Here is a 12,907-nt window from a genome sequence, read left to right as displayed (position 1 = left end):
ATAAAAATGATGTCCCGACCAAAACAGCCGATATTAAATATATAAATTTTTGAAAATCTGTTTTATATATATTCTTGATATATCAAAGAAAATTCGATTAATAAAATTTATAAAATACCCCTTTCATATTTTACTAAGGTCCCTCACGCGCATCCCAATTTCCAATAGCAGGCAGGGATCTTTTCGTAATTTAAACACCCCTTCCAAATAAAATTTGAATCCCTAATCCCCACCTCTTATATTTTGGCTCTCTCTCTCGCCAGTCGCCTCCTCACTTTAACCTGATTTCCTCCCGATCTCCACCAACTACAGCACCACTGATCCATCAAGAGAGAGAAAAAACATGGCTAGAACCATTGACACTAGCCATTCTCTTCTTCGCCTCCTCCTCCTCCTCCTCCTCCTCGCTGCCGGAGCCGGCCTTGTCTCCGCCACCGACCACATTGTCGGCGGCCACCTCGGCTGGAATCCCAACATCAACTACACCCTCTGGTCCAACAATCAAACCTTCTTCGTCAACGATCTCATCTGTAAGCCCTCTCTTCTTGAACCCCCACCTCACAAACTTCAACAACAAAAACCCTAACCCTAAAAAGTTTGCAGCTTTCAGGTACCAGAAGAACATGTACAACGTGTTCGAGGTGAACAAGACGGGCTACGACAACTGCACAATGGATGGGGTCGCCGGAAATTGGAGCTCCGGTAAGGATTTCATCACCCTAACTAGACCTGGAGAGTATTACTTCATTTGCGGCAATGGCCTTTGCTTCTCCGGCATGAAGGTTTCCATCAAGGTCATTCCTCTTCCTTCCCCGCCTGTCTCACCCTCTCATTCCCCTTCTGGACACTCTCCGTCCGCCGCTGGATCTTATCGGGCGCCGCTCGCCGGGCTCTTTGCCATTGCTGTATGGATCGGCTTCTGGATCTGAGAAGCAACTGTTTCCCTCTCTCTCTCTCTCTCTCATATTTTAATTTAATTAATCCGTTATTTATGCAAGAGATAATTTGTTGTGTCGATTGCTTTAAAAGATTTTGTTTTAGAAGTTGATTGAGGCAGAGAATTGCGATGGAAGTATTAGGTTTCATTTCTAACATTTTTTATTATTGTTTTCTAAATTGATTTTATCGTACCAAAATTACTAATTAGAGAAATTTTTGAACTAAGTAATTGCTTTAGAAAATAATCAAATGGTTTTCTTATGCTTCTTTAAACAGCTTTTTAATATAAAAATTTTAATTTTATATTAAAAACCTGCATTAAGAAGCAGTGACAAAGCCTTAATATGTAGTGATCTTGTATTGAAATCCATGTCAAAAGCACTTTATGAAAGGAATCAATACTATTTTTTTACTGATATTCTCCCATATTGACTGAAAGTATGATCTAAATCTTTTTTAAAGTGCATCATTAATTTTTTAAAAGCATCAAGGAGGTGATCTTGCTCTAATAAGTGTAAATGAGTTGACTAATAGAGTTTAAGTCAAAATTTGAGCTCAAATTTGATTAATTAATTGAGCTTGAGCAGGCAATTTGGCTTAGAGAAAAGTAATCTTGATTCAAGTAGTAGTTGTAAATAAAATTATAAAAAAATAAGAAATAATGAAAAATAATTAGAAATTATTTGATATGAGCTAATATAATGTAAATTTTATTTTTTTAATAATTATGTTCTTAAGATCTTAAATTTTAATATATTTAATATATATTGTAATCCTATTTATTTAAAATTTTAATATATAAATAATTATGCTCCATTAAAAATTAGTTATAGCTCAAATTGAATAAAAAATAAATGGATACTTACACACAACATCGATTTTTCATTATTGAAGGATTTATGAACTTAACAGTCAGATTATTTAATTTTAATTATCTAATTCATGCATTTATATTGGTAAACAAAATTTTCAAAAAAATAGAAAGTTGCTAAAAATGAAACAAAACTATGATTTTAATGCAAATTTTGATATCATAATAAGGATATAAAAAAATTAGAAACAATATGATATTGAAATATAATATAAAAATTAAGGGAGATTCACATACTTACCATACAATTCTTATATATTTATATACTTGACCTCTAAATATTTTTTATTTAATTATATATTATTTTAATACAACAATAACATCAAAGTCTTTATTCCACCACGTGAATCTTTTTTATCTATTATATCTCGATAAGAGTCAAATTTTCATTTAAATCTAATTAAAAAAAGAAGTAATTTCTATTCTTTTACATTTTAACCAAATCTTTTTAGAATTATCTTTAAATTTCTCAATATAGGCTGAATCTAATACATCAACTCTGCTAATTAGTTCATTATAACTACTCCAACCTTTTTTTTATCTATACTTATTTCTTATTTTATCTCTAAGTATAAAGTTATTTATCCACATGAGCATCCTCATCTATGCAATTCTTAACTTAGTATATATTAGTTTACTATTTAAATCAAATAAAAATATTTGCATAAAAATAAATATTATTTTAAATAAACTAATATTAGTAATAAATTGATGTAATATAAAATTTTAAGTGTTATATAAATAAAATAAAAAAAGCTAAGTATTAAATATAAATGCATAAATATTTAATAAAATGTATGTAAATTTCTCTTGTAAATAAATCAAGTGGTTTAAGATGGTAGGCTTTTTATTTCGATTTCATTTCTGATTTACTTCCTCTCGACCTAGTTTCTTTCGTTAACTGAGCTCTAGTTTTACGGAATTTATGGCTTTTGGTTTATCGATAGTCCTCTCGTTTCTCCATTAGCAATCTCAGCCAGCGGGTTCACTTGTCTTCTCTTCTTCTTAAATTGTGCAAGTTGTTTATCTATTCTTCTGCTTATGAAATCATTCGATCGCGCAACGAACTTTTTGTTATATATATATTTCTTTGCTTGATTGTAAAAATACATTCGAGTTGATATTTTCAATTATTTGGTCATATAAATTGAAGGAGTTCTTCTTTTATATTCTGATTAAAGTCATTAGTCCATTTCATGTCCCATTATAATCTACTGGCTTTTGGTTCATTCCTTAGTGAGAAGGTATGGTTTAAAATTCTATAAATAAATAAAAGGGAGCAATTCCTTTGGTTTTTTTCTTAGAAGATGATTGGATGTTTGGGTTTTCCAATCTGTGAGTTTTGTTTTTTTTTTTTTTTTTTTTTTTTTAATTTGGAATGTGGTTTTTTTTTTTTTTTTTTTTTTATATGTTATGTTGTTGTCCTATTCATATGATTTGTGTTGACATTTCATGTGTATTGATAATGGAATTGCATTCATGCATTTAAAAGTATGAATTCTCGGCGCAATTATGATATTAAGAGCCATTAACCATTTAAAAAAAATCTGATTATTTGTTTTAGGAGGTCGAGGGTTAGATATGGTCGACCCTTATCCAAATCACATTAAAATTTATTAGGCTTGGATTAGCACCTACATATGAGATTGTGTTCAAGCCAAGTTTGGTTTGAGATCACTGTCACATATTCTGGATTTCAGGTCAACCCAATCCAACTGCATGTAGGAAGATAGTGAGTTTAACTAGACGAGTGAGGTGAGGTAGGGGGGATGCTTGGAGTTGCTTGGTAGGATTATGAAAATTGCCCTTGTTGCACTGGAGCAAGGTGATGTAGAGAAGGTAAGAAGCAAGTAAGGATGTTCTTGGAGAGGAAAATTGAGATAGTGAGCTTGAAATTAGGATGCGGGTTATGGTTTCAACTTGTATGCTATTGGGCAAGTGAAGACATTAGTTGGATTGAAGGAGGTGGCATGTGTTGTGGTGTCAATTGGGATGAAGAGGAGGTTGGCAAGAGATACCATGGCAACAAGGGAGAGGCATTAGTAATTTGTGGATGGAGGGAAATAATATATGGTGGATATTATCGAGATAGTTAAGAAAGAGGTTATGATAGTACTAAAAATGAAAATCCCTTGGTGAAAATAACCTTTATGTCCCATGAGGGCAACATTATTAGCCATTTCAATAAGAGTTATCTAGGTTGGCTATATATAGTGTCATAGTGGCACACAAGAATGACATTAGTATTAATTTATTTATCAAACTTAAAGGAAGGGCATATCTTATGAGACTATTTTTCACCATTGAAGAAATTGTAGAAGTTGAAGCATCCTAGTCATGAATGAAATAAACATATAATCATAGTAAAACAAGAATATAAAGCTAGAAATAGGAATATCAAAATCATAAGTAACAATTAAGGTTTGTGGGTTGGCAGTATTTTTATGGTTTTTTGAAAAAATCTAGGAAACCAACTTTTTTTATTTTTGGTTGGTTCAAATTGAAATACATTACTCTAGGGTAGTGATGATAGCTTGATGACGAAGTGGATGATAGGGATGATGGTGAGTTGCGGGTTGGGGATAGGTTTGTACAGGGATGACGAGATCAAGGATTATGAGGTTTGAATCGTTTGTGGACAATGCGATCGTGTGGGTTTTATCATTGTGTGATTATGGTGGCAGTTGTTAAGGGGTTGGCTGGGAACGGTTAGGTTGAGGATGGTGATGGTCGTGTAGGGTTGGGCATGTGACAATGAGGTTGAGGATTGGGAGATCAGGGGTGGCTACAACGTACAGGGATGGCAGGTGTGGGTTGTGAGTTTTGTGCATTTGGAATTCACTAATTTGTGCAAATTCAAATTTTATAAAAAAACAAACATTCTGGGTTATCTTAAATCTCTATACAAATACCTTGCATTTGCTTGACTTTAAACCAAACACCTGAAAAATTAAAACCCATGTATTTTTTTATGCAAAACTATATTTAAACAACCAGCCTGCTAATCTTGATCCAAAGGCAGAATCTTCCAATTCAATTGGGATATGGGAACAAGGGTTAAAACAGTACAAACAGCAATTGCTAGCAAAAGTGATTGAGAGGATGAATTAGAATGATAGAAATCAGAATGAGGCAATCAGGATTAGTTTTCCTTGCCAAACCCAAAAAATGTGCTTAGCGTCAAATTGTTTTCTATTTTATTTCCTCGGTTCTCTTTATTTCTATTCTTCCCTCTGATGCTTTTATTCTCTTCCCATGATTATTTTTTTGACTTATTCCCTGCCATTGATTCCCTTCCTTCGCTCTCTTCCTTTCCACTGTACTTAAATGTGATCTGTTATGCTTTCATAATATTTCTTCAAGTTTTTTTCTGGACTGTGTTCCACTGATTCTGCATCTTCCCTTCCTTTTCTTGCTACTTGTATTGTCTTATTCCTTTGCTCATCATATGTTTTTTGGAGCCTTTTCTACTTTCAACAGAAGGTTACTCACAAGTCACAATTACTTCTTTCATGTACTTTTTGTGATATATTTTGCCACGCTTTATATATTATCTACATTCCGCTGGACCAAAATTTTCTCGTTTTATAATGTTATGCTTCTGAACTATTAATACTTGCCTAGATTTTGTCTTTAAACCTATCTTTGGTGCTGATAAAAACAATCTCCGATTCTTTGTTGTGGGCTCCGAAAATTCGGCCCCGGCCTCCCCGCCGCTTTTCTTATTCGGCGAGGGAGTTTTAACGGACTAAGTTCCCGGGGTAATTTGGAAGGCAGATGGGTTTGTAGATAAGACACTACAGGGATTTCGCCCTCATTTGTGAGGACTTTATGATCTGAGTTCTGGTTTCCTATAGGCGCAAGCCCCTATAGTTAATTACCCCTCCCGATCCACGGAGAGAACTTTCCGATTAAAGGCAGTCGTCGATCAATACGTAGAAAATAGTGTATATCTTGGCATATAGTAGCAGCAATAGGTTTGGAATGTTGGAAAATGGTTGAAAATTGAGAGTTGGGTTTGGAAGATTTGAAGATTTTTGATATTTAAATTAGAAATTTCACCATCGAGCACTTAAAGCGGATGGTGGGGGAATGAATGATGGACCCGATCAAGATCCCATGTTCCGTCGTCCCGGGCCATGCGTGGTCCCTGGTCTACTTAGTCATGAGGAGGTAGTCGACCCAACCTGACAGAAGGATCCTTGTCGGCAGCCATGGGTTGCTTCGTCCAAGGGGACCTTGTAGACCGGGGTTGGATGTTTGTCTAAGGGACAAATTTAAATCCACCTTAGCTAACAGAGGCTTTGTGCTCCTGTCAATCATATCCTATTGATTCATATCTCAAGGATTTAACGCCATTAAGGAGCGTATTGGCTCTGGCCATAACCGTTATTTGTGGTGCATTTGGCGGCAAAACACTCGGTTCAGAGGGCCCCGGGTCATAACCGTTTACCTGCAGTGCCATTTGGGCGCAAACTGCCGGTTAGAGGACACGTACACACGTCCTTATGGCAAGAGATTGTTTGAGAATGGATCCTAGTGATATTTTCGACTAGGCATTTCGCTCTTTGTGAGCTGAAGTTGATTTTAGTTTGTCCACCTCGACAAAACTGTTGCGGAGGGTGGATGAATTTTGCTTTAAGCGTTGAGATGGATAGTTTCAATTTTAAATATTTTTGAAATTTTGGGATTTTGGATTTTGGCATTTTTGGATTTTTGTGTGGAGCTTTGGAAAATTTGAAATAAAACTTTGGATATTTGGGAGATATTTGAAAATATTTGGGAACCCCTCCGGTTGAGATCTGTATTCAACACGGCCATCATCGGGGTGTTCGGGGTCATTTCTCTTTTATTGATTGAACCCTGTCAACTCTGTTGGGCTGTCGACAGAGGATCGGGTTTTGTAGGCTTCGTGCCTTTATTAGTGAATTCATATTGTGGTAGACATTGAAGGCCTAATATGAATATATTAAAATAAATATTCTGGTCGCCACGACCACATATTTGTTTGATGGTTCGAACCCTGTCGACTTCTATTGACCCGTATAGAAGGATCAGGTTCGAACTTGAATTCACTTGTCAACCCGCGCAGCATCCCTAGACGTCACGTGTGTACCAATAACACGCTCGTCGGGCCCATGCGGTTTGGATTATATTTTCCCCCTTTAGTGTACCTATGTGTATACAATTTATAGTGCACGTGCAGGGGGTATTTTTGGAATATTTATAAACGCCTTCTGTCTGCTTGTATGGAGGTTGCAGATCCGGTGGCGTAGCGTAGCAGCTTCTAAATGGAATTATTTGCTGCTTTGTACAGGTAGACTGTCGTGCACTACTTATTGATTTTTTTGTAAGGCGGATCAACTAGTGCGACTAACTAATCTCCTGCGCTTGTGTTTTTGTAGAAGCTCGTAGGAACTTGTAGTTTTATGCTTTTGTTGTGGACTTGGTTTACAAACACCCACTACTGCCGGAGGTAGATATTATCATCTTTAGACTGGATAGTTGACTACAGGATCGCTTTACTGTTAGTTTTTATACATCTACACGGGGTGCATGTGACATGCATATTTGTTTTTGTAGAGGGTTGTATGGCCTTGCAGATCTTCTGATGTTATAGGAGGGCCTTCACATTTATCGCAGTTCTTTATTATTTTGTATATGGAAGGAACTTCTAACATGACTTTGAAAGAAGTTTACATTTGTTGTACTTCTTCATCCATATTTGTAGGCGGGATATTGGGTGTATAACAAACTTCCTACAGTAATTCATAAGTTTGCATTTGTTGATATCCACCTGCCTTTGCTTGCATGATCAACATAAATTTGCACACCAACAATTCATCATTGGTAGAAATTTAACTGCCAAGGATTTTGTATACATTTCATTTGCAACCAAACTATACATCTTCCCTCTGATTTTCTTTGCTTGTTGAGTTCAATGTATAGATTCATAGTTCTCACTTACATTTGAACCACAAGGTATTACACTCCACTTTGTGAGTCATAACCTCTGTGGCGGTAGAAGCATTCGTTCTTCCCTCTGTATAGTGGACTGTATGAATACCACACTGCTGCTGCTTCTTGTAGATTTGTTTCAGCCAAACATTTTGCATTGAACCTTTAATGTGATGCATTTTCAACATACATTTTGCACAATTGTTTTGACATTGGTGCACACAAGTCTCCTATTCATATCAATGATGAGCTCTTATAAATCAATTTGATTCATGGATCTCACATAATCAGTTGTGAGAGAAACGTCTCACGATATGAATTACAATATTCATTAAAGTGTAATTTTTAGATTACACATTCTTATGGCATTTGAGTTGTTGTTATATCAAGTTCTCTTGCACATAGTTGTTGTGATTAAGTGTAGCAATATTTTTCACCCGAAATTTCGGCAGCCTTCCGGCGTCTCCCCCGTTTAGGGGAAAAACTACGGAAAATTGGGCCTTTCCCACCACGCTAAGAAAAGCGTGCATGGTAGATGCCCTCTTTCGAGGAACACCGCGGCCGGGTAATTTTTCGATCCCCCACCACGCTAAGAAAAGCGTGCATGGGTATTTTTTTTGTTTGTAGAAAAGTATTTTTTATTTTATCACTTCTCTTCTTCCAGGATTTCATCATCACAATGAATAAATCTTCCCTCAATCCATATAAACTTAAACTCAAAAAAAGCACATTCAAAGTCAAAAAATCGCCAGGTGAAAAATTTGATAGGGAAGAAATTTTTTTCTTGTCTCAATGTCCTGCTTGTATGTTTTGACATGACATACGGTGAACTTCTATGGTAGCATTTGATATACTTTGAACTGTTACAGTTATTGCTCTTTAAAATTTTAAGTTCTGCGTTTTAGAATCTCTGGGTTCCCTAACCAATTCAGTCTAAGAATATATAAAACCTGTTATTCAGATTGGCAAAAAATGGAGATTCATTTTATTCTGGCCTTTGTCTGAGCAGGCTTTTTAGGTCCTTTTCGTGCAGAATTTTTTACAAAGTGTAAAATTAGTATGAAAAAAGTAGACGCCTACTTTTTTTACAGTTTATGTTCAGCAGATCTGCTTGTTAAAAATTTCATAAAAATAGTAAAACATTGTAACTAAGAAAAGAAAAATAACTGTTTTAAAAAGGTGAAAAGCTGCACCAAATGGACGCAAGATGGAGATGGATAACTAAGTGCAGGTGCATCAAATCTTTAAGATATTTTAAAACTTATATATAATTTAGGCTAATGTTGATGAACTTCATATCTACTTAATATGATTAACCTATTGTCAATATATCATGCTTCATTTTGTTTTTTTAGAATAATTTTTTTCCTGCTTCTTAAAATAATTTTTCAAAATAAACTTTAATCTTCAATCAGCCTTATACCATATTGTTGGAATGCATATGATAATTTCATTTAATTTTAAAAATATTGAAACAAAAATGAATGGATATATTTTTTTGGAAGTTTTATCTTAGAATCATAAAGTCGGTGCCCTTTCCATTTCTGCAATGAAGTTTTCTTCTTAGAAGAATTTAAAAAAAAACATATTATCGCTTTTCAAAATAGGACAGAAGCCCAATTGTGACAAAAGATATTAAATGGTTAATGAATTAATAAATTAATCAATAAGCTCTATATTAATTTACTGGTAAATTAATAATTGTGATGAAAATACCAATTTCGAACAAACGCTAGCTACTCAGCCATCAAATGATTGATTAAAATGCCCTATAAAGGGTAAATTTTAATTAACTAATTAATCAATTATTTTTATAAATTTAAAGTTAAATTGTATAATAAATTATAATTAAAACACTCAGTTGTCTTAATTGATCAATTTCACATTATGAGATTAATTTACTAATATGTTAAATTATTCATAAGCCAATCAATACTACAAATACTTTTCTATTAATTACAAATTGGTAATCTGTTGGGTAACAGAAAGAAATTTTGTTCAGATATGCTTTCGGTCAGTGATCTTTCTTCTTCCATACCTTACTGTACTGAAATTATCTGCCTATTGATTGTAGTATTTTCAAACTTAAGAGGTACAACTGCTTGATATATGTTTTCCCAGGAAAATTTCTTCTCTCTCTGGGAAGAGGTTGGAGCTCTGGCAAACCAATATGAAACAGTACTCGCCTTCAGGATCGTAAGTTTTTGCCTGGAAGAAAATCCATTTGTTATTGGGAACAACTTGTTTCTTGTTGAAGGTCATGTGAATTATCAAAGAGACGATTACTATTAAATTGTGAAGTTTTCAACGACAGAAAGTGTGAAGCAATTGTGGAATCATGTAGGGTTGGGGGTGTTGGCTCTCATCCCTTTAGCTTTGAGAAAAACTTTATTATGATCAATGTATAAACAACAACGTCAAGCTTTGTCCCAATACGTGGGTCGACTATATGAATACTATTTTCTCCATTACATCCTGTTAATAGTCATATTTTCGTTTTAAATCTAATAAGGAAATATCATTTCTAATATTTCTAACCAAGTCTTTTTAGGACTACCTATACCTTTCTTAAATAGGTCAAATCTAATACCTCTACTTTCCTAATCGGGTCATCGGAGGGCCGGCTTTTATATGACCAAACCATCTAAGACGACTTCACTTAATCTTATCTTCCACTGACTACTCAGCCTTTTCACGATATATGCTCACCTATCTCTAAGAATAAAGCCACTCATCCACCTGATCATCCTCATCTCTGCAACTATTACTAACAATATATAATATAAAATTTTATTCATTCAAAATTTTCCTACAATTATTTATCTATAGACCTTTTTCGTTCGTCTTCACGTTCATGTGGACTACAAAAGATGATTACCAGTAAGATGTGATGCTAGAAAACGTTATTATATTTCTTTAATACAAGAGCATCTAAAGCAATGTAGAACTAGGGAGGCGCAGAAGGTGACTCTTGCCCACCAAAATTTGAGAAAAGTGCTATGTAACTATGTAGGAGGATATGAAAATTTTACTAGAAACTAGAGCTTTTGCCCCTTCACTTGAAATCCTAATGACCATTGATTGTTCATTATTTGTTTGAGGATACATGAATTGCAGTGTATATTTTTTGCTAGAAATATTTAGAAGAGAGAGAACATACTTGCTTTGATGACTAAATAACGGTCTTCTCTAGATCATTGCCAACACCTGTTGAAAAAAAAAATACACAACACTAAATTGGACTTTATTCGAAAAATGGCAATAATTCAGTAGAAAGAACCTATTTAATGAGTAAAGAGAAGTCGAGTGTGGGAATGAAATCAACCTGTCCATAGGTCCAGTTCCACATAGTTGAGAACAAGGATCATAATCTAACAGGCATGACTCAAACACTCAGCTCCCAAGCGCAATCTACTCGCATATCTCTAACCAGGAAAGAACAGACAATCTGCAATACAGACTAGTTATATACCCTCAAAGCCAAAACTAATAACGGTCAAAAAAACAATTATATCTTCAATTGATTTTATGTTCCTTATAGACTACTGTTACAAAAGAGAAATGACTTGGAAAACATTTAAAAAAGGAGGAAAGGTTGGGAAGTCATTGTTTAATGAAACATATCAGATGATAAAAATTAGATGGTCTTAATTAAGAAAGTATTGCAATGTGCTACATGCATGTGGGCTCCGAAATCGGCCCAGCCTCCCGCCGCTTTTTCTTTTTATTTGAGCGAGGGGAGTTTTAACGGAATAAGTTCCGAAGTAAATTTTGGAAGGCAGATGGATTTGTAGATAAGACACTACCTGCTATACCCCGTTCAGTTTCGTCCCTCATTTTTGTGAGGACTTTATGATCTGAGTGTCTAGTTTCCTATAAGGCGCAAGCCCCTATAGTTAAGTTACCCCTACCGATCACGAGAGAGACTTATCGATTAAGGCTAGTCGTACATCAGATACGTATAATAGTGTTCTGTCATATAGTATGCAGCATGGATTTAATTTTTGAAAGTTGTGTGTCTGGATTTTGGTATTTTGATGAAAAGATTTGAATAAGTTTGAATATTTAAAGATAAAATTTCGACCATTTTAGACACTTAAGCAGACTGGTGGGGAATGGATGATAGACCCCGATCAAGATCCCATGGTTTCCGTCGTGCCGGGCCATGGGTGGTCCTGATCTACTTTAAGTCAGAGGAGGTAGTCGACCAACCTGACAGAAAGGATCCTTGTGGCACCATGGGTTGCTTCGTCAAGGGAACCTTGTAAGATCTGGGGTGAAATGTTTGTCTAAGGGGACAATCTGAATCACCTTAGTATTACAGAGGGCTTTGTGCCCTATTCAATCATATCATATTGTTCTATCTCCAAGGATTTAACAGCCATTAAGGAGGTATTGCCTCTGGCCATAACGCGCTATCTGTTTTGGGTGCCCCCCCCAAATTTAAAAAAAGCGGCAAAACCCCACTCGGTTCAAGAGGGCCCCGGTCTAACCGTTTACCGTGCATGCCATTTGGCGGCGAGAACTGTCGTTAGAGGACACGTACCAGACGTCCTTACTGACAAGAGATTGTTTGAAGAATGGATCCTAGTGATATTTTCGACTAGGCATTTGTCTCTTTGTGATGGCTAAAGTTTATTTTGATTTGTCCACATCTGGCAGACTGTTGCGGAGTGGTGGATGGGGCTTTTGCTTTTAAGTGCCTGGGTGATTTGATTTCATTTTAAATATTTTTGGGATTTTGAGATTTTCGTTGGAGTTTTTCTAGGGATTTTGGGTTTTTTGGATTTGGACTTTGTGGAAGTTAGATTTTGGGAGCATTTTGGATGAAATTTGAAAGTATTTGTGAACCCTCCGGTTGAAGAGATAACCAATCATGCGGCCATCATCGGGTGTTGTGGGGTCATTTCTCTTTTATGGATTTGAAACCATTGTCAAAGGAGAAGGAACTCTGTACTGGGCTGTTCTGCGACAGAAGACGGGTTTTCATATGTTTTATGCCCTTGATAGTGAATTCTCATTGTTATAAGGCATTGAAGGCGCTAATATAGATGTATTTAAGACAAAATTATTGACGGTCTCAGCACATTTCGGCAAATTAGAACCGTATTGTTTGTTTGGTATCGAATGCATGTTCAC

General features: G+C 35.3%; 1 protein-coding gene across 1 annotated transcript; it reads left to right on the top strand.

Annotated features, from left to right (window-relative positions):
* The first annotated feature begins 231 nt into the window (after positions 1-231).
* On the top strand, positions 232-1,043 carry LOC110099078 (mavicyanin). The gene is made up of 2 exons (XM_020826107.2): positions 232-530; positions 604-1,043. Exons 1-2 carry the CDS (start codon positions 344-346, stop codon positions 927-929), a joined length of 513 nt encoding a protein of 170 aa, XP_020681766.1. The 5' UTR covers positions 232-343; the 3' UTR covers positions 930-1,043.
* Positions 1,044-12,907: the final 11,864 nt, after the last annotated feature.

This window comes from Dendrobium catenatum, unplaced genomic scaffold (genome assembly GCF_001605985.2).
Source record: "Dendrobium catenatum unplaced genomic scaffold, ASM160598v2 fragScaff_scaffold_282, whole genome shotgun sequence".
NCBI classification, from domain to species: domain Eukaryota; kingdom Viridiplantae; phylum Streptophyta; class Magnoliopsida; order Asparagales; family Orchidaceae; genus Dendrobium; species Dendrobium catenatum.
Note: the sequence above shows the minus strand (reverse complement) of the source record. Positions and strands in the feature narration are given on the sequence as shown.

Coding starts and splice junctions, on each gene's coding strand:
- LOC110099078 (XM_020826107.2), top strand. CDS start 344: ATGGCTAGAACCATTGACACTAGCCATTCTCTTCTTCGCCTCCTCCTC. Junction 531..603: donor CTTCGTCAACGATCTCATCT/GTAAGCCCTCTC, acceptor AAAAGTTTGCAG/CTTTCAGGTACCAGAAGAAC.